The 21,989-nt window shown below is 45.4% G+C and overlaps 1 protein-coding gene and 1 long non-coding RNA gene across 2 annotated transcripts; both read right to left on the minus strand.

The window, feature by feature from the left end:
• Positions 1–2,348: 2,348 nt before the first annotated feature.
• LOC140128848 (uncharacterized) lies at positions 2,349–4,237 on the minus strand. The gene is made up of 2 exons (XR_011855158.1): positions 4,098–4,237; positions 2,349–2,428 (listed from the first exon to the last, which is right to left on the minus strand). It is a non-coding gene; the product is annotated as an uncharacterized lncRNA (long non-coding RNA).
• Positions 4,238–20,091: 15,854 nt separating this feature from the next.
• On the minus strand, positions 20,092–21,828 carry LOC140125865 (E3 ubiquitin-protein ligase TRIM39-like). The gene has a single exon (XM_072144742.1). It carries the CDS (start codon positions 21,826–21,828, stop codon positions 20,092–20,094), a length of 1,737 nt encoding a protein of 578 aa, XP_072000843.1.
• Between the last annotated feature and the right edge of the window lie 161 nt (positions 21,829–21,989).

A 21,989-nucleotide genomic window follows, 5' to 3' on the forward strand; every position in this document is an offset into this window, starting at 1 on the left:
CCATCATACACATAGGAGGGCTCTAGATACCCACCTACATTGGATAAGATCCAGGGCCACGGAGGAGTTCTAGTTTCTCAACAGCAAATCATAGGGTCAGGGTTCTGGTCTCACTGGATCCGGAGGAATACCTGGATTACATTTACACCACATGTGCCCCATTTACTATGCTCCCATTGAGAGTTATATGTATATATAATATATCTGTGTCCAAGGATGCTAGAACAAATTGAGACACAGTTCTGAGTTTCTCTTGCTGGACTGAGCCAAATTATGCATTTGGCCTTGGGTTGGGATGGATCGTAACTCCATAATTGTAAATAACTGACATATTGGTCATACAAGCAAATGGGTTTTATAATCCTTTGTCTAAAGAGTGGAGGGAACCCTAAGAAAAGACTGAAGTCGCTAAGACCAAGGAGGTGTTAGTTGATGGCTACCCCCGATGGAGTCAGATACCATCTCCAGTCTTTGAAGTGTGCCTTCCAGAGATTTATTCAAGATAAGGCTAGGGGAAGTGATGGACATGTGGGGTGCACTGATGAACAAGAAAAAAGCTGGCATGTGCCAAAAACCTTTGTGCATGTATATTCCTATATTTCATCACAGAGCCGTGCACCACACTGAGACTGGGGGCCTATCAAGCTCAAGGTCCCACTGGTCTATTCACCTCTTTACCAATGAGTCAGTCCCAGCCAGAATGTAACATTTATAGGGTTAAACGTATGATGTTGGGGTGTCATCGGGTCCCCCCTGAATTGATTCCAGGTTTCAATGGTCCCATAGTAGTTAACGGGAACCCCTATGCAGTTTGGTCTTATGCAACATTGACTTTGGTGGGATTCTCGGAATGGCTTACAAGACAGTTGTAACCTGGAAGCAGCACCGGTATCCAGCAGGAGGAGGAATCGTGGTCCTTCATTCTGTAGAGATTAGAAGGTCTTGGTTATAAGATCTCCCCATCCTCATACACTGTGGATAGAGGACAGCTGATTACATGATAAAACCTCTTTCATACAGATGAAACAAATCTATGTCCCAGATGTTAGAAAAGACAGACCAGGAGTAGAGTGTAATAAACTTTATTACATTTATGGAAAAACTGATAGTTATTCTTTGGAGACTTTGGAGACGTTGAGTTTGTTAGTGTGTTATTATTAAGGAGGTATCCATGGAGGAGGATACACTCTCTTGACGCGAGAGTAAGGAGAGTATGGATCAACTCTCTTTTCTTCTGCTTTCTCATCGGATCTCTTTACTTCGTGTTCCTCATCTTCCATTTCACGTTTCTCCTTTTCCTCTTTATTTCTGCATTAGGAGAGAACATATATTAAAGGGGTTGTCCGGGATGTAAATAAAAGATATATATGTCTTGGGGGAGGGGCTATTAAAACAATAAATATCTTATACTTACCTCATCCGGTGTATCCGCTCATCCACGGCACCGTGCACCACTCTGTTTGTTTCAGTGTGTAGCAGACGTGGCAATAGATGGATAGACCCGGCATGTGTGGCACCGCCGGAGAATGGAAGTGCCGGAGGTGGTAAGTATAAGTTTTTTTTTTGTTTTAATAGCCCCACCCCCCAAGACCATATTTAAACGCAGACAACCCCTTTAGATTAAATCACAACCACTTAGAATTATAATAAAACTGGGCTTGTAGCTGAGCATCCCTGACTGTATACATATGGTATGGAGAAACTAGATGGGAATAAAACATCGCAATGTACCCCAGGGGGCGGAGATAGATGTGTCTCCAGCTAGTCATGTGATGATGTGCTGATGCACCATGAGATTGATAGCAAAGCACAGAGGAAGAGAAAATAGGCGGATTCTGAACATGAAGATTGGGGTCTTTATTACGCCCAACAATAATGCTACCACCTCATTTTTAGGATCAGTTGGGTTCCCTGCACTCTTTACTGAAGACAATGGGGGTAATTTACTAAGGGCCCGATTCGCGTTTTCCCGAAGTGTTACCCGAATATTTCCGATTTGCGGTGATTTTCCCTGAATTGCCCCGGGACTTTGGCGCACGCGATCGGCGCTGGCATGCACGCGACGGAAATCGGAGGGCGTGGCCGAACGAAAACCCGACGGATTCGGAAAAACCGCCGCATTTTAAAAAAAATGTGTCGCGGAGCTTGCACTTACCTTCACTCAGCCCGGCTCGGTGTATTCCAGTCCGTTCTGATGCTCTTCAGCGCAGCAGCGCCACCTGGTGGACGTCGGAGGAACTACCTTGATGAATCCCGGCCGGACCCGAATCCACTGCAGAGAACGCGCCGCTGGATCTCGAACGGACCGGGTAAGTAAATCTGCCCCTATAACTCTTAAAACAACTTACTCTACTTCACCGATGGAAAAAGAAACAAATCCAAGAAAAAGTATAAGGAAAATAGATTTCTTCATGGAAGCCATGGTGGTCTGTCAAAAAAAAAAAAAATTATATTGGTAAATGTATTAAACATCATTTTTAAAAAATTTGCACTTTAAAACATTTTTTAGCTTATTCTAAGGGATCTATGGGGGCTTTTTAAGAAAAAGGGTTTTGATTGGACAACTGACAACAGTGGACGCGTTCAGCCCCCTATTTATCACTTCCATCACGTTTTTCTGGGGTCGGAGGGTACTTCTTCTGATGCAATGCCTTTCTATGGCAATACTTCAGATAAAGTTAGCTGGAGAAAAGCTCTGATTTCTGCCCCTTAGACAATGTGGTCACATGGGCGGACCCGATGATCCCGTAGAGAGAGCGGACCCGATGTTCACATTCCAAGGTTCGGTTTTGGTTGTGTGACCCTGACATTTTGCCAGATTGCTGGAGAAACAACCAATTCAGCAAATTGATGACTCTAACAACTAGTCATGGCTATGATTGGCCAAGGCTAGTTGCTAGGGACATCAATTTGCTTGACTGGTTTTTTAGCTGCCAATCCGGCAATATGTAACAGTTGTGTGCCTGAACCCAAATCAAGTCCGCTCATCTCTACACATGGACCACAGTAGCTAAGTGGGTGCAGAGTGTTGGAGCTTCCTCGGTCACCCATCGAAGCCCTGCACAATGATTGCGGGGTGTGGATGACGAGATGTCACACTTCATCCTGGGTCTATTGAAGGACCCCAAGGCTGCCTGTACTAACGCCTGTCAACCGCGTACTATACAAGAGATCATGTGATTTCATCTGAGGGTTCCCCATGTGGGACAAAGTAATTAAAAAATTTTTTTTAAAAAACGAACCTTTATATAAATAAACAACAAAGTCTACAAAAAACAATAAAAAACGCACTAACACAAACAAAAATTGACAGCCCTTTAAAAAAAATAAAGTAGCATCACACATATTTTGTACTTTCACACCAGTAACAACCCAGCCTACAAAAACTAGAATACTATCCAAAACATATAACGAAAAACATCGCCCATAATCACATTTTTAATTATCCATCACACAAAAAACTTTTATATGTGATCGAAAAGCTTCATGAGCCCCAAGTGTGAAGAAAAAAAAAAAAAAAGAACTACAGGTCTTTAGGCACATCTGCATGGACAGAAAATGTTATGACACTTGGAAGGTGAAGGTACAAAAAGATTTTTTCCCAAAAAATATTTTATAATGCAAATGAAGGTGATTTATATAAAAAAAAAATTAAACAAATTAAAAACCTCTACATTTGCTATTCTTGTATTTGTATTGACTAAAAGAAAAAAGTTTGTTTGCTATTTAGGTTCCAAAAAAAATGCAGAAGTTTTTTTTTCTTTTCAATTAGGAAAAATGTCAGAATTGAATAATACGGTACATAAACTGTAGAGAAAGAGTTAAGAAAAGTTTCTCAGTAGGACGTGTGCAACTCAAAGTTATGATGTCAAAAACTACACTTCCTCCTCAAAAAAACAAGACTGCACACAACCATAGATACAAAAATATAGAAATTGCTCAGATACAGACAGGAAAAAAATTCATCAAGAGAAATAAATGATCTTCACAATATCGAGGAGAGAATTTAGAGCTTATGAAAATGTGATGAAATAAAGTACAATATACAAGAAATACAACTAAAAACCAGATAAAACACAAGTGACGCCATCATATACCCTGTGACCCGGGAGGTGCTGGATAGAGGAGAACCACGGAGTAGATGACTTGTAGGGAGGCTCATATCATTATAGCATCTGCCCGGGGCGCGGGGGAGGGGGATCCATGAGTCAACATCAATGACTGAGCTGTAGACGAGATCCTTGTGTTTATTCTTCTCATCCTCGTAGATGGATTATGGGTCTTGTGATTTAGTGTTTACAAAATTTTCCGTAGAACGAGTCCATATGCAAACACACGAGACTTGTAAAGAGTCAGTTATCATAATAAGCCACCGATAACGAGGTGGCCGAGGTGGAAGAGACAGCTTCATATTTTGGAAATGATGAACTCTAGTCTTCTCCTCCTTTTGTCCAATGGTAGACAACTATAAACCCAAAGAGGGGTAATTTCTCACCAATGTAGTTCAGCTGAAACCGGTTGGATTCAATAAACCCAATATAAAATTTGCCTTTATGACGGCCCCCTTATCCCCCTCCACCTGTAGCAATGACTTACCACACATCTGAATGTCCACAGGTCATGTTAGTTACCACGTGGTGGCCTTCCTTACCGTCTACCTTGGTGGTGGCCATCCACTGAACTCTACGTAGAAAATCCACTGGCAATCTAGAGCAGGTTCAGGAACATAAATGGCTTTACCTCCAGCTCCAGCCAAGTCCTAGATGATTCTGTTTTGTTTTCAAACTTTTTATTGAACTTTTTTGACAGTAATACGACATTATAAGACATTGTGCTATTACAATAGACATCATGGTTTTTGAGAAGCTATGGGTGGACTGGGAGGACCTCTCCAAATTATCATCCATTGTCAAACTAATGTAAATCAGTACAAAACTAAAGTACGAAACGAATACAAAAAATGAAAAACAATCAAGGACAAAAGGGGGGGGTGGATAGGTAAGCAATAGGTTGGGGGGTATTTTGAGACCCATTAGTTGATGTACTGTACTCTAGAACCCTATGTTGTCTTTCGCTCCTTCCAAGGTTTTCACATGTCTAGAAACCGTTTCCTAGTTCTCTTTTCCCAGTGGGACGACTCCTCCATTCTGGAAATTTTGTTTAGTTTCTCCACCCACATGTCAGATTATTCTATTGGACCCATAGTACCTACAAAGATGCAGCACAGATTTTTACGCCTGTAGATTGTCTTGATATATGGTCATCTCGTTGTGAAATATTTTGACTACCCTCTTAGTTATTCCTCCCATCTCTATTGTCACAGGAGTAGACTCCCGTAACCCAGGAGGCTCAAGATAAAAGTTGGTCTAGCACTGCAGGCCAACCTCTGCACAACTTTGCTGTAGAATTCCATAAAAAGTAGGGATGGCTGGACCCGACCCACAATGAGCAGAACTGAACCTCACAGACCTGAAGTCCAAGACTTCAGCCAGAAGTTTGAATTGGGCATTCAGGCTCACACCCACTGGTAATCCCCACAATTAGTTCCGGCACCGATTGCGACTGTTAAACCTTTAAATCCCACCAATCCCAATGTTGGCAGTGCGCGGGCACCACTATTTTCCCTTGGATGGTCACTCCGCAATGACCATCAGTGATAGCATTTATAGGGTCAGCATCGGATCGGTGCAATATAGTAATGAGTGGTCCATTTAAAGGTAAAGTTCTAATCGCGGGTGTTACCTGCTGGTGTTTAAGTTCAGTTACCGAAACCAAACTTTTGGTCGAGGTTCGGCCAACACGGCAAACCTATACCTGAATGGGTTTAATGAAAGGTTACATATTATTGTAATGACCAGCAGCTTGTGGAACCATTGTTCCATCTAACCAGTTTGGAAAACCACTAAGCAAAGCACCAGGAATCGGCAGAATATAGAAATAGTCCATGGCATTTTAGGGCATGTAGCAATGCAGCCGAGTCTGTGTCATACACAAGAACCTTAAAGGAAACCTACCACCACCGATCTACCTATAAAGGTAGATCCGGTGGTAGGTGCATCTAACGAATGTAAGGATAGCCCGTTTTAGGGCTAATCCTTTAGTCCCAACAATCTTTTAGAAAGTTTGATGGCCTTGATATGCAAATTTTCTAAAGAGGCTACTGAGGCATGGAGTAGCTGGAGCTGAGGCTACACGGCGCGGCTACTCCACACCCAGTAGCCTCTTTGATCCTCTTACCAGATATCTACAGTGCAAAGCTCCTTGTAGCTCGTCTGTGAAGCCGGAGTTCTGCGCAGAACACAAGCCATGGGCTGCGCGATCTCGGCTCCAAACACGGAGCTCTTTGCAGAACTCTTCGCAAAAAAATCTGGCTGCCCTCAATTTATGAGTTATTCATTCTATAAATTCTTGCTCCCATGTTCCTGTGCTCCAGCTCCCATGTGCCGTGTTCCTGCTCCAGTGTTCCTATGTTCCATGTTCCTGCTCCAGTGTTCCTGTGTTCTGTGTTCCTGCTCCAGTGTTCCCGTGTTCCGTGTTCCAGTGCTCCAGTGTTCCCGTGTTCCGTGTTCCTGTGCTCCTGTGTTCCATGTTCCTGCTCCAGTGTTCCCGTGTTCCGTGTTCCAGTGCTCCAGTGTTCCTGTGTTCCGTGTTCATGTGTTCCAGTGTTCCCGTGTTCCGTGTTCCTGTGCTCCAGTGTTCCGGTGTTCCTGTGCTCCAGTGTTCCCGTGTTCCTGTTCCAGTGTTTCCGTTCCCATCTGCCTGGCCTCCCGTTTCTGACTCAGGATTTGGACTTTGACCTTGCACCTCTGCTGCCTGCCCTGACTGCCAACTTGAGCCTGACTATGAGACTTTCATCTCCTAAGGTTCCACCACCTTGGCTGCCACCATGGGCTAGTCGACCTGGTGGCACCCTGCCACAGCAAGACCATCCCGCTTTGCGGAGGGCTCTGGTGAAGACAAGGTGTCACTTAAATTCCAGTCCAAGGTGTCGGCTAGTACCATCTCCCACAGTAGTCCAGAGGGTCCACTGATCCAGAACCCTGTCATCCGGCAATCCAGATGCACGACCCAAACACCCCTCTCCCATGCTCCAAGCATGAATTATGGGTGCATTATTATAGGTTTCCTCTCTAGGTGATCCTGGCATGTGAAGACTAGAGAAGGACATTACCGGGATCAACATCAAGAGGAGCGGGGTGCAATATGCAGCAAAGTCTTACCGGCTATGGAGGGGACTCAGCCCATGAGCCCTCTGCATGTACCCGCACCCCACGCACGCCATACTATTACGGCGCATGGTGGTAAGGGGTTAACATAGAGCGTGCAAAACAATTCCGTCCAGTTTCAGTAATAAAAGTGTTCATGCAGCCTCTCCCAGTAAATAAAACTCCATGCAGCCCCACAGTAATGGTATACCCCTTCCAGCCTCTCCCAGAAATCAAATTCCCCAAACCCCCTCCCCAGTAATGAAATACCCCAAACCCCCTCCCCAGTAATGAAATACCCTTATCCAGCCTCTCCCAGTAATCAAATGCCCCAGGCAACCTCCCACCCTGTTATGAAATGCTATAAAGCCCCTCTTCCTTCATGCACAGACATGTCCATGCTCTCTGCCTGCACGGCGGTGTCGTCGCTGTTGACGTCATAGTGTGAGCGTGGGCAGAGCGCATGGAGAAGGAAGGGGAGCCACGGGGAGCATGAGAAGGTGAGGATGGATGTTTATTTTTGATTGCACTCGTGTATAAGCTGAGTTGGTATTTTTCAGCATTTTTGTGCTAAAAAACTTGGCTTGTACACACGAATATATAAAGTAAGTCATTTTAACACCCACGGTGTTAAAGGAGCACATCTCAGCCTACCCCCTCTCCCTTAGTCCATTCACCCTTTGCTACTGTAATTTCACACAGTATAAGTGGGAGACTTGCACAGTGTAACAGCCCTTGAAGTTAGAGCATGGAGGGGTTCTGCTTAACGCCCTACCAAATCCTTATCTTGAAGGATTTTGTTGGTGGATTTTCTTCAATGATAATAATCATCCATGGAGGACACTAATCAGAACTTTAAAGGGAACCTACCACCACGATTCTACCTATAAAGGTAGATCGGGTGGTAGGTGGATGTAAGGGACGTGAGGAGAGCTCTTTTTAGAGCTAATGCTCACGTCCCGCTAACTTTTAATAAACTTTATTCCCTTAATATTTAAATTTAGCTATGCGGCTACTGGGGCGTGGAGTACCCGGGCTCGAGGCTACCCGGCACGGCTACTCCACGCCCCAGCAGTATCTTTTCTCCTCCTACCCTGTTGTGTGCGGCGCGCAGCTCCTCGTTGCTGCGCGCCCTCGTCCGCATGCGCAGAACTCCGGCTTGTCGGACGCTGCGCGCCGCACACAACAGGGTAGGAGGAGTAACTAGGCTACTGGGGCGTGGAGTAGCCTCGTGCCCGGCTACTCCACGCCCCAGTAGCCGCATAACTAAATTTACATATTAAGGGAATAAAGTTTATTAAAAGTTAGCGGGACGTGAGGATTAGCTCTAAAAAGGTCTATCCTCACGTCCCTTACATCCACCTACCACCCGATCTACCTTTATAGGTAGAATCGTGGTGGTAGGTTCCCTTTAAGGACAGAGGCACTTAGCAGGATTAGTTTATTTACAGAATATTGCCTAAGGCAAAGCGATGCCACCCATATCTAAGTGTCATTAAAAAAATAACTTTTATTCTAATATTTTAAAATGAGTATCTTACTAATGCCTATAAACTTATCTTTAAAAACCCAATGTTGTGCGGAGAGTTTTGCTTGATTATTTGTAATGTGCTCTATGTAACTCAGTGTCACAGTGGACGCTCCTATGTTCTCAGCAGCTAATGAGTGACGTTTTGTTGGATACAATGTAGCACAGTTTTTCAATGTAGACACTAGGGGGCAGTATTTATATTTGATCTCTTCATTTGCTACATCGTTGTTAACTCATCTCTCAAACTTAGTTATTGTGCACTCATGCCCATCCACACACTACAGCAATTTCTATGTTTCTATATCTGGCTAAATCTCAAGAGAGGCAGAGCCGTGGGTCAATACCTGCGAGCACCCAGAAACTGCACAAGTGACATATCTTTTGACAAGGAGTGCACCCTACTATTCAACAGATTTAAAAACAGGGGATACCCCCAAAAAGCACCTCTATCGAGCATACTCTAGAACCAAGAGAACGAAAAGGGATACGCTTATAAGAAGCACCCAGCCAAAGCATAAACAGGAGCAGATACGCTGCATAGCGACATACGATGCACACGCTGGACAGATCTCGAGTATAATCAAGAAACTTTGGCCTATTCTGCTCGCAGACTATGGGGGTCATTTACTAAGGGCCCGATTCGCATTTTCCCGATGTGTTACCCGAATATTTCCGATTTGCGCCGATTTTTCCTGAATTGCCCTGGGTTTTTGGCGCACGTGATCGGATTGTGGCGCATCGGCGCCGGCATGCACGCAACGGAAATGGGTGCGTGGCCGAACGAAAACCCGACGGATTTGGAGAAACCGCTGTATTTTTAAAAAAAAAGTTTCGCTGGACATGCGCTTACCTGCACCAAGAAAAGGATCGTGAACCTCGGTGGACTTCAGCGCAGCAGCGACACCTGGTGGACGTCGGAGGAACTGCCTAAGTGAATCGTTGGAAGACCCGAATCCACCGCAGAGAACACGCCGCTGGATCGCGAATGGACCGGGTAAGTAAATCTGCCCCAATGACTAACCATTCACCCAGCAATAACCTATCGTAGGGGAAAAAATCTCAGAGATCATCTGGTCAAAAGTCACTTCACTAGAGAATCCTCGAATGAAACCTGGCTACATACTACTCTCACAGGTTCATACCCATGTGGAAACTTCACATTTTGCAAATTTATGCCCCGAGCTAGAACCTTTACGTACCCTAGAGATGGAGAAGAATTTACCATCAGACAATGGGGCAGATTTATTTACCCGGTCCATTCGCGATCCAGCGGCACGTTCTCTGCGGTGGATTCGGGTCTTCCGGATATTCACTAAGGTAGTTCCTCCGCCGTCCACTAGGTGTTGCTGCTGCGCTGAAGTCCGTCGGAGTGCACTGAAGTTCACCAAGCTATCATGGGTGCAAGTAAGCACGTGTCAAGTGGCACATTTTTTTTTAAATGCGGCGGTTTCTCCGAATCTGACGGATTTTCCGACGGCCACGCTCCCCGATTTCCATTGCGTGCATGCCGGCGCCGATGCACCACAATCCGATTGTGTGTGCCAAAATCTCGGGGCAATTCAGGGAAAATCGGCGCAAAGCGGTAAAATTCGGGTAACCCGACGTAAAAAACGCAATTCGGCCCTTAGTAAATGACCCCCAATATATCAACTGCAAACGTGAGGGAGTTCTATATGCATCTCAATGTACATGTCCCCTCCTCTACGTTGGTAAAACTAACGTTGGGGTATTGAGAAGCTTAAATTGGGCCCCAGAAAGGGAGATCCGGATAAACTCCTGTTGCAGACAGAGGCACCCTGGATCCATAGACTAAAGTGCCGTAGCCCACAGGGCCTGAATGAAGGCTTCACCTTTGTAGCCTTTCTAAAGTTTACATCATACATAGCTCCCAACCGTCCCGATTTTGACGGGACTTTCCCGTTTTTCGTACCTCTGCCCCGCGTCACGGGCAGCTATGAGATTGTCATGAATTTTCCCCCCAGGTCCCGGCGCTGTGTCCACATAGTAAATACTTTGAAAGTCTGAACTCACAGTACAGAATGGCTTCAGCAGACATCGGGAGGGAATCCTTTTCAGAGAAGTGTCGGCTTAGCCAGAGAGCAGGGACCATGTCATCAGGTCAGATCAGCATCTGTCCATATATGGTCACTGCATCTCCTAGGGTTCCCCAGAGCAGACATCGGGCAGGGAATCCTTTTCAGAGAAGTGTCGGCTTAGCGGAGAGAGCAGGGACCACGTCATCAGGTTCAGACCAGCATCTGTCCATATATGGTCACTGCATCTCCTAGGGTTCCCCAGAGCAGACATCGGGCAGGGAATCCTTTTCAGAGAAGTGTCGGCTTAGCCAGAGAGAGCAGGGACCACATCATCAGGTTCAGATCTCTATCCATATATGGTCACTGCATCTCCTAGGGTTCCCCAGAGCAGACATCGGGCAGGGAATCCTTTTCAGAGAAGTGTCGGCTTAGCAGAGAGAGCAGGGACCACGTCATCAGCTCAGATCAGCATCTGTCCATATATGGTCACTGCATCTCCTAGGGTTCCCCAGAGCAGACATCGGGCAGGGAATCCTTTTCAGAGAAGTGTCGGCTTAGCGGAGAGAGCAGGGACCACATCATCAGGTTCAGATCTCTATCCATATATGGTCACTGCATCTCCTAGGGTTCCCCAGAGCAGACATCGGGCAGGGAATCCTTTTCAGAGAAGTGTCGGGCTTAGCCAGAGAGAGCAGGGACCACATCATCAGGTCAGATCAGCATCTGTCCATATATGGTCTCCAGGGCTTCCTCAGACACAAGCTATTTATTTAATTAAATTACATAAAGTTTTGGCCAGGCTGAGATTCGAACCTGGGACCCTGTGTACTGCAGACAGGAGCTTAACTAACTGAGCTATAAGCCCAGTGATACAGAGCTGAGGATTTCTGGTAACTAAGAAGTGTTATCTGCCACTGTTACACTGTGACACAGACTAATGCACTGATATATAGAGAGGGATCTTCTCAGAGATTATTATTGTAATTATTCAGACTATTATTATTATTATTATAAATTTTATTATTTTTATTATTATGGAGATGATTATTAATAATGGTAAAAATAATAATAATCATCTCAATAATAATAATAATAATAATAATAGTCTCAATAATTACAATAATCTGAGAAGATCCCTCCCTATATACCAAGGCAGTATATAGTCATGGTTCTTAGTTACCAAAATTCTCCACCTTGTTAATCACTGAGGTTATAGCTCAGTGGGTTGAGGCGCTGTGTTATTATTGTACATGGACACTGCAGGTTCTGGGTTCAAATCCCAATGATGATAATCTTTTTTTTTTCTTTATTGAGATGATTTTTATTATTTTAATATGGCTAAAATTTGGGGCGTGGCCAGGGAGTGGTTGGGGGTGTGGCTTAGGGGGATCGCCGCAGCACGCTACGCGTGCTGCCATTTTGTCCCTCTTTCCTTTTCACAAATGTTGGGAGGTATGCATCAATACAGGCAGTCCCCGGGTTACATACAAGATAGGGTCTGTAGGTTTGTTCTTAAGTTGAATTTGTATGTAAGTCGGAACTGTATATTTTATCATTGTAATCCCAGACAGAACTTTTTTGGTCTCTGTGACAATTGGATTTTACAAATGTTGGGTTGTCATAAGAATCAGGAGTAACACTAAAGCTTCATTACAGACGCCTGTGATACCTGTTACAGCTGATTATTGTAGCCTAGGACTAAAGTACAATAAATTACCAATATCCAGAGGTCCGTTTGTAACTAGGGGTCGTATGTAAGTCGAGTGTTCTTAAGTAGGGGACCGCCTGCATTATATAGGGACAAGGTACGGCCTGAACTTTCAATTCTACACAGATTGGTGAACCAGTGGACACTGTGGACAAAGTACAAACAGTGCGCAGAATATAATAAAATCCTGGTCAACATATGGTACAGATACCTGGAATTTAACAAAATAGGCACACGTGGTGATCCAGCTACTCATATAGGTATCAGTGAGGGAAGAATAATAGCAACTCCTACAATAAATGCGTAATCAATACTAAGAAATTAAATTAAAACACTAGATCAAGAATGCAAATAAAAAATTGAAAAGGTGGCTAAAATTACCGTATATACTCGAGTATAAGCCGACCCAAGTATAAGCTGAGGCCCCTAATTTTACAACAAAAACCTGGTAAAACCTATTTTTTTTTTACTCAAGTATAAGCCGGGGGGGACTAAGTGTCGGCACCTGCGCACTGCACCTCGGAGCCCAAAAAAACTACTAAGTCGGCGCGCATGCGCAGTTAAAGCAGACCCGAGTTGAACTAAGTACACTGAGGTCATTTACTAAGGGCCCGAATCGCGTTTTTACGACGTGTTACCCGAATATTTCCAATTTGCGCCAATTTTCCCTGAATTGCCCCGGGTTCTTGGAGCACGCGATCGGATTGTGGCGCATCGTCGCCGGCGTGCACGCGCCGGAAATCAGGGGGCGTGGCCGAACGAAAACCCGACGGATTCGGAGAAACCGCCGCATTTAAAAAAAAGTGTGGCTGGACACGCGCTTACCTGCACCCAGCAATGGATCGTGAACTCCGGGGGACCTTGGCGGACTTCAGCGCAGCAGCGACACCTGGTGGACGTCGGAGGAACTGCCTTAGTGAATCGCCAGAAGACCCAAATCCACCGCAGAGAACGCGCTGCTGGATCGCGAATGGACCGGGTAAGTAAATCTGACCCAAAGTGTCGGCACCTGCGCACTGAATCTCAGAGCTCAAAAATTACTAAGTCGGCGCGCATGCGCAGTTAAATCAGTGCCGGGTAAGATAAGTGCCGGAGAATGCGCGCTGCACTGAGGCGATTAGACAAAGCATAAAGTTGGATCGCATGCGCCGGGGACAGCTAGCAATTGGCCGTAAGGTACGGATGATGTAAAAACATTGGTCTATACCCTGGAGGGATGTACTTAGTTTAACTGATGCTATTTGTCCATCTTATAGTCACTCTATGAGTGCACCTATCTAACAAAGTGATCTGATAAGATCGCATACGAGTGGCTAAATGACGGAATAGGGAGGAACTACTTAGAAAATATAACTCCAAACAATTCACGCCGCCATCACTTATAGCCCAATGAGCTGGCGAAACATGTTGGGGGCTACTAGACGTGGATTTTAAAATCCATGGGGGTCATTTACTAAGGGCCCGATTCACATTTTTCCGGCGGGTTATCCGAATATTTCCAATTTGCGCCGATTTTCCGTGAATTGTCCCGGGAATTTGGCGCACGCGATCGGATTGTGACGCATCAGCGCCGGCATGCACGCGACAGAAATCAGGGGCCAGGGCCGTAAAAAAAACCTGACGGATTCGGAGAAACCGCCGCATAAAAAAAGTGAATCGCCGGAAGACCCGAATCCACCGCAGAGAACGCGCCGCTGGATCGCGAATGGACCAGGTAAGTAAATATGCCCCCTAGTAAATAAAGCGATAATTAAAACTCTCCGCACAACATTGGGTTTTTAAAGTTTATTGGCATTAGTAAGATACTCATTTTAAAATATTAGAATAAAAGTTATTTTTTTTAATGACACTTAGATATGGGCGGTATCGCTCTGCCTTAGGAAATATTCTGTAAAGATCCGCACTAGAGTCATTTAAATGTTGTGGTTATGCTAGATTGTTAAGCCAGAGCGTGCTGCCCCCTCTGGCCGGTTTTTGTATGTCCGGCAGCTAGAGATTGGGGTATTGGTGAATCCCCCATCTGGCACCTACTTCACCCCCTTAAGGAGCCAATTCATGTGATGGGGTGGTGGGAAACAGAACTGTAAGACAAACATCATTAAAAGAGTAGTCTGACGAACTGAGGTCCAAACCTTATGTCCACTACATCTGAGGTGCGGAGGGTTAAAAAGGAAACCTACCACCATGGGTGTACCTATTAAGGTAGATCAGGTGGTAGGTGCCTCTATTGTACATGAGGATAGCCCTCCACGCCCAAGTAGTCTCCTTGATCCTCCTACCCAGACATCTTCAGCACGCAGCTATGAGGCCGGAGTTCTGCGCATGACAGATGAAATGAAGGGGGAAACTAAACATAATGGCAACGTCATAGAGCGATGGAGGGTGAAAACAGCATTATGGAAATCACAGTGGCACAATGACAAATTATGCAGGTGGCGGAAACATGGTAGGCCACAAAGTGGCACAATGATAACAGTGTGGAGGTGGCGGCAACAGAAGCAGCAGCAGGAGCCCACAGGTGGCAGCAACATGGTGGCAGCAACATGGAAAGCCACAGAGTGGTCAAATGATGGAGTGTGGAGGTGGCGGCAGCAGCATCAGCAGCAGCAACAGTAGGCCACAAAGTGGCACAACGATAAGTGTGGTGGTGGTGGCAACAGAAGAAGCAGCAGGAGCCCACAGGTGGCAGCAACATGGTGGAAGCAACATGGAAAGCCACAGAGGGGCACAATGATAGAGAGTGGAGGTGGCGGCAGCAGCATCAGCAGCAGCAACAGTAGGCCACAAAGTGGCACAATGATAAGAGTGTGGATGTGGCGGCAGCAGAAGCAGCAGCAGGAGCCCACAGGTGGCAGCAACATGGTGGCAGCTACATGGAAAGCCACAGAGTGGTCCAATGATAGAGTGTGGAGGTGGCAGCAGCAGCAGCAACAGGAGGCCACAAAGTGACACAACAATAAGAGTGTGGAGGTGGCGGCAGCAGAAGCAGCAGCAGGAGCCCACAGGTGGCAGCAACATGGAAAGCCACAGAGTGGCACAATGATAGAGTGTGAAGTCCGTTAGTGTCCTCTTTCAATCGGTCAATATTCCATCAGTATTGCTAAAGCCAAAAACAAACAGGAGTGGATCCAAAACAAAGATGACCAGTAAATGGGATATTTGCATGTCCTCTGTGTTCTGTATCCACTCCTGCTTTTGGCTATCAATCCTGAGGCTTTTTCTTCCTTCTGACAGATAAAATTAAGGGGAAAACCAAACATAGTGGCAACATCATAGAGTGATGGAGGGTGAAAACAGCACTCTGAAAATAACAGAGTGTTCCAGGGAGACAGCGGTCAGTTGGCAGCAGCATGAGTGGGACGCAGAGTGGCACAATGACAAATTATGGAGGTGGCGGAAACATGGTAGGCCACAAAGTGGCACAATGATAAGAGTGTGGAGGTGGTAGCAGCAGAAGCAGCAGCAGGAGCCCACAGGTGGCAGCAACATGGAAAGCCACAGAGTGGTCCAATGATGGAGTGTGGAGGTGGCGGCAGCAGCAGCAACAGGAGGCCACAAAGTGGCACAACGATAAGTGTGGAGGTGGCAGCAGCCAAGCTACCCCTAACATTGTGGCCCCAAGCTACCCCTAACAATTTTTAGGATTTTTTTCATGGACCCTGTTTTAACATGTAACTTGAAATGATTTCACCGGCTTTAAATGTTTAAAATTTTGCACATTAACCTGTTTTTTGTTTTTTTTAATCTTTGCATTTACATTCATATTTTTTCCCACTTTTGACCCACTATTAACTAGCTCTATGTATCCCAAAAAAATGCTGTAAAAAAATGTAAGGTAGGTGTAAAAATAAATGTATGGCCCTTAAACCGCCACATACACAATTCACTAAAAATTCCCTAGTCACTAGAGGCTTTTCAGGTCGCCTAAATGTGATTGTGTAACATATGTTTTTGGATCATGACTAAGGCTGATTAGCCAAAAGGCATCGATCGGTTCTGTTGCAATGTGTACATTTATAGAGTTTCTGCACATGCGCAGTAACTCTGCATTCAGCCAGAAAGCGTTGAAAGTATCAGTCGCTCCCATAAAAAACAAACGGAGAATTGCCGCGCATGCGCATTAACTCTGCATTCAGCTGGGGAGCGATCAATGTGATTGTCGCTCCCATAGAAACACATGGAGAGTTGCCGCGCATGCGCGGTAAGTCTGCATTTGACCGGGAGAAGAGGGCAGTTTAATAAATCTTCTTCCACATTCATAGGATGGGGGTAGGCAGACCATTATTTGTGACATCCTGTGGATCAGTCATAAATATTTTTTAAGTGTATTTAATATTAGGAAAATCATTTCAAAAACCATGAGACATACCTTTCTTATCTCCTAGTGATACCATGTAGCTGCTTGGTGCATCGGGAGGGGATGGGGGACCTTACCTGCTGGTGCACCATTACAAGGGAGAAGAAGAAGACAAACAAGATCAGCCAAAAACTCCAGGAATCAGATCCTTACATCCTGGACTATAGATGCTCCACCAAATATCAGCATAGAGCCCCATAACACAGCATGAAGGGGCTCGGTGAAGGTGGTGGTGAAGGTGTGTAAGTGTCTGATGGGGTCACACAGCTCATAGAAGGACAATTTTCCCGCCTCATAATGCAGACTGATCCGGACTCTATCACAGGAGATCTGGTGAGGTAACGGGATCACTTCCCCGTCATGTATCACTGAATACTGATAATAAGGCATCCTCAAACTCCAGGACTTGTTATTACCCCCAATGTGTGACTGACGCCCCCTCCTGGCTATCTTGGGGTAACACATCCCCACCCTACACATCCCCGATCTCCTGATCTCCACCTCCCAGTAATGTCGTCCTGAGGTAAATCCCCGGCTGCTCATCACCTGAGGATAATCCTGGAATCTCTCTGCGGTGTCTGGACGATTCTGTGTTATATCTGTCCAGATTACAGTTTTACAGCTCGTCCATCTTTATCTCTAGCTTTTGGATGACATCAGACAGTGACGATGATACCTCTATCTCCTGTCTGGAGATGTCACTCAGGATCCTCTTCTCCAGGTCGTCCAGACGTCTCCTGGTGTCTATAAACAGGGCAGTGACTCTCTCAGCTTCTCCAGATGCTTTTTCTTTCTCTTTTCTTCTGTTCTCCTCCAGACTCTGGACTCTTTCCTCAGTCTGCTCTATCTCTGTGATTGGTTTCTTATCAAAATCTGTCAGCTTCTTCTTCTTCTCAGAGACCACATCCAGCGTCTTCACCTGGTGTCCCCGATGTTCTCCATCCAGTCTACAGGACACACAGATACAAGCAGCGTCCTCAGTGCAGTAATATTCCAGGATCTTCTTATGGACAGGACATTTCCGGTTCTCCAGGGAAGTGCTGGGATCAGTCAGGACGTGTTCTGGTCCCTTGCTGTGGACTCTCAGATGATCATCACACAGAGAAGCCTCACACATGCTCTGCTACATTACACAGATTGCGGTTCCTCATCAGTGCTAGATGTTTGCAGGACTCTTTTCTTCCTCTAGACCCGTCCTGTGTATCCAGCACACAAAACAGACTCGGCAGAAGTTGTGTCCATGTCTCACGGTTACAGGATCTGTATAAGTGGTCAGACAGATGGAGCAGAGCAGATCGTCTCTCAGGTCAGCAGACGCCATAACTTCTTTATTTTTTATTCAATTTCTTTTTATTTTATTTAAGGTCTCGTCTCAGCATAAAGGATATTGCTAAACCTTCAAGTGAAAGCTTTTCTCTCTAAACTAGACTAGAAGGAAACAGATGTCTTATCCTTTACAGTAAGTTTATTTCTCCATGTTTGTACACAAGAAACATCTGGTTCGTACAACATCTTAAAGGAAACCTACCACCATGGATCTACCTATTAAGGTAGATCCGGGGGTAGGTGCCTCTAATGCCTCTTTAGTCTCCTCTATCTTTTTTAATCTTTTAGTGTGGTAATATGCTAATTTACCAAAGAGGCTTCTGGGACGTAGAGTTGTCGGAGCTGAGGCTACACGGCGCGGCTACTCCCTGCCCCAGTAGCCTCCTTGATCCTCCTACCCAGATATCTTGGCATGCAGCTACGAGGAGCTGTGCACCCTCGTCCATGAAGCCGGCGTTCTGCGGCGTCCTCGGGCTTCGGACCCGAGACCACACAGCCGGTGGCCTGCGTTCTGCACATACGCAGCTCCTTGTAGCCGCGCACTGAAGATATCTGGGTAGGAGGATAAAGGAGGCTACTGGGGCAGGGAGTCGCTGCGCTGTGTAGTCTTAGCTCCGGCTACTCCACTCCCCAGTAGCCTCTTTGGTAAATTAGCATATTACCACAATAAAAGATTAAAAAACATAATGGGTACTTAAGGATTAGCCCTAAAAAGGGTTATCCTTACATACATTAGAGGCACCTACCACCAAAACTACCTTAATAGGTAGATAAGTGGTGGTAGATTTCCTTTAAAATAGTTAATTACCATCTAAGATTAGAAATAACCCACAACAGAATCCGCGGGGGCAGTAACTATTTACTTAAAAATCTAAATGGAAAAGCCATGTTTGAAAAGCTACGTCCCCCTAGGAATCCATCGCATGTAAGACAACCTCTACAAGAATAACTTATAATGAATCTGACTTTATCAGTCTCGTTTTGAAGAATTTTTGGCAACTCTTTACAACGTTGCTTCAGGTCGTAGGGATTGGTGACATTCATTTTCTGTCCACTTTAACTTCCACAGAATTGTAACAGAATTCAGGTCTGGACTTTGGGCCATTTCAGCACCATGGATCAGCCATTCTGTTGTGGATTTGCTGCTTCCCTCATTGCCCTGTTACATGACCAGGTTTGACCAAGTTTTAGCTGTTGGATCTCACTCCTGAATACTTTGGTAGGTAGAAGAGTTCTGGGATGATTGTTACAACTAGCTGATCTCTGTGTGACTTTTTCCTCTACCTGGTCCTCCATGTTATACCACTATTTGCTAATCTATCTAATCTCATAATCTCAAATCGGTGGTTGTCCAATATTTAGACTTCCGACAATGAGCCTTCTCCATTAATGGAGTTTGAATTATATCCTTGCCAGACAGGAAGTGATGATGTCTCCTTTGTCCCATCACATGACCACTGCAGCCAATCGCTGGGTGTCTTATTACCGTGTGCACAAACGGCCCCACCGCTCATGGAGATGTGGCCAAAAATATTAGTAATTGACTACAGGTGATGCTGGGTGGGACATCATGACTTCAGGTTCTGCAAAGATTAGGGTTAGGGCTAGGGTCTCTAACTCAGTAATGGGCCACAGAGAATCAACAAGGGTCGAGGCTAGTCAAGGCTATTTCTTAGGAGTTGATTATAGGTGGACCTATTATCAGAAACTCTTAGTAGGACACCGTCCACCACCATTTTGGTTGTCACATTTCTGGTAACTTCTAAATAACGTATAACAGATTTATATAATATGGGTCTTGAGGTTGGGTTATTTATAGTAACTCATTTTATTGAGGCGAGTTGATATTTCCTTAGAAGTCAAAGGCACTTTTACCATGACCACATAGTCAACCAACAGTCTAGAATTTGGCAGGTTAGTGCCTAATTTTAAGGCCTGTTCTGGACACGATGAAATGGGCGTGGGCCCCGATTTACGATGGATCTACGAAGACTAGGAGTGAGACCAAACAATCTTTGGACAGTCCCAGGGCTGTGCTGTGGGTGGGATGTAAAAGTCCCTACATTATCCACTCTTTTAAGTATTTTTATATATCCTTCCCATACATATATTACCGCATATAGGGGCTCGGTGAAGGTGGTGGTGAAGGTGTGTAAGTGTCTGATGGGGTCACACAGCTCATAGAAGGACAATTCTCCCGCCTCATAATCCAGACTGATCCGGAATCTATTACTAGAGATCTGGTGAGGTAATGGATACTTTTCATAGTTATGTGTCACTGAGCAATAATTATTAAACATCCTCCCTCCACACAAACTCCAGGACTTGTTGCTGTGCTCTACGAATGACTGACCTCCCCTCCGTTCCATACTGGGGTAACACATCCCCACACCCCACGACAGAGATTCATGAATCTCCACCTCCCAGTAATGTCGTCCTGAGGTAAATCCCCGGCTACTCATCACCTGATCATAGTCCTGGAATCTCTCTGTCGTATCTGGACAGATCTGTGTAGAATGTGTCCAGGTTGCACATTTCAGGTCGTCTGATATGTGGATATTTTTGTAAGCTGTGTTTGCATCCAGTAATATTTCTGCAGGACCTTGTCCATAGATCTCTACCTCTTCTTCAGGTGACACCATTTCTACAATTCCTGCATTCCTGACTATTCGATCACCCTGGGATTCAATATCCGATACAAGTAAATCTTGTGTGTGACTTGGAAGGGATTGGGCACTTGGGGGTTGTAGCCTCATTAAATCGTGATCTACAGATGAGATTACATCCACATCTTTATCATGTGTCCTATCATGTCCCCCTGTGTCCTCATCACCTCCATCATGTCCTCCTGTGTCCTCATCACCTCCATCATGTCCCCCTGTGTCCTCATCACCTCCATCATGTCCTCCTGTGTCCTCATCACCTCCCCCCTCCTCAGGATCACACAAGTCACCTGTGTCTGGTTCCTGTAACACAGTCAGTGGATCAGTCATGTTACACAGCTCCTCAATGTGCCTCATCTTCCTGGACAGCTCTTCCTTTATTGTCGTAATAATATGTGTAACCTGTGTCTTAATGGTCAATTTCTGTAGAACATCTCTCAGTTTCTTCTTCTTCTTCTCTGAGGCCTCATCCAGCGTCTCCACATGATGTCCTCGATGTTCTCCATCCAGTCTGCAGGTCACACAGATACAAGCTGCGTCCTCCGTGCAGTAATATTCCAGGATCTTCTGATGGACGGAACATTTCCGGTTCTCCAGGGATGTGCTCGGATCTAGAAGGATATGGCCTGGTCCCTTGCTGTGGACTCTCAGATGATCATCACACAGAGAAGCCTCACAGTGTAGACAGGACTTCACAGCAGGTACAGGAGAGTGAATGCAGTAAGTGCAGCAGACTCCAGTGAACTTCTCCTGGGTTGGCTCAGTAGACCGGACACGTTCTACTACATTACGTAGAGTTATGTTCCTCTGCAGAGCTGGACGTTTCCATGACGTTGCTCTACATTCAGGGCAGGAATAAACTCCAGACCCGTCCTGTGTATTAAGGTGCAGAACAATACAGACCCGGCAGAAGTTGTGTCCACATTTCAGGGTAACAGGATCCGTATAAATGCTCAGACAGATGGAGCAGAGCAGCTCGTCTACCAGGTCAGCAGACGCCATGGCTTTGGGATTTACAAGAAAGAATACTGAAGATATAATGTATAGGGTGTTTTCCAACACAAAGGACTTTGTACAACCTGTGGCTGAGAGATGTTGATTAAACTATAACTAGTAGATAAGAACTGATGTCTTGTCTTTGGTTTACACATACAACGAAGGAA

The sequence above is a fragment of the Engystomops pustulosus genome, chromosome 4, assembly GCF_040894005.1.
Source record: "Engystomops pustulosus chromosome 4, aEngPut4.maternal, whole genome shotgun sequence".
In the NCBI taxonomy this organism is placed as follows: domain Eukaryota; kingdom Metazoa; phylum Chordata; class Amphibia; order Anura; family Leptodactylidae; genus Engystomops; species Engystomops pustulosus.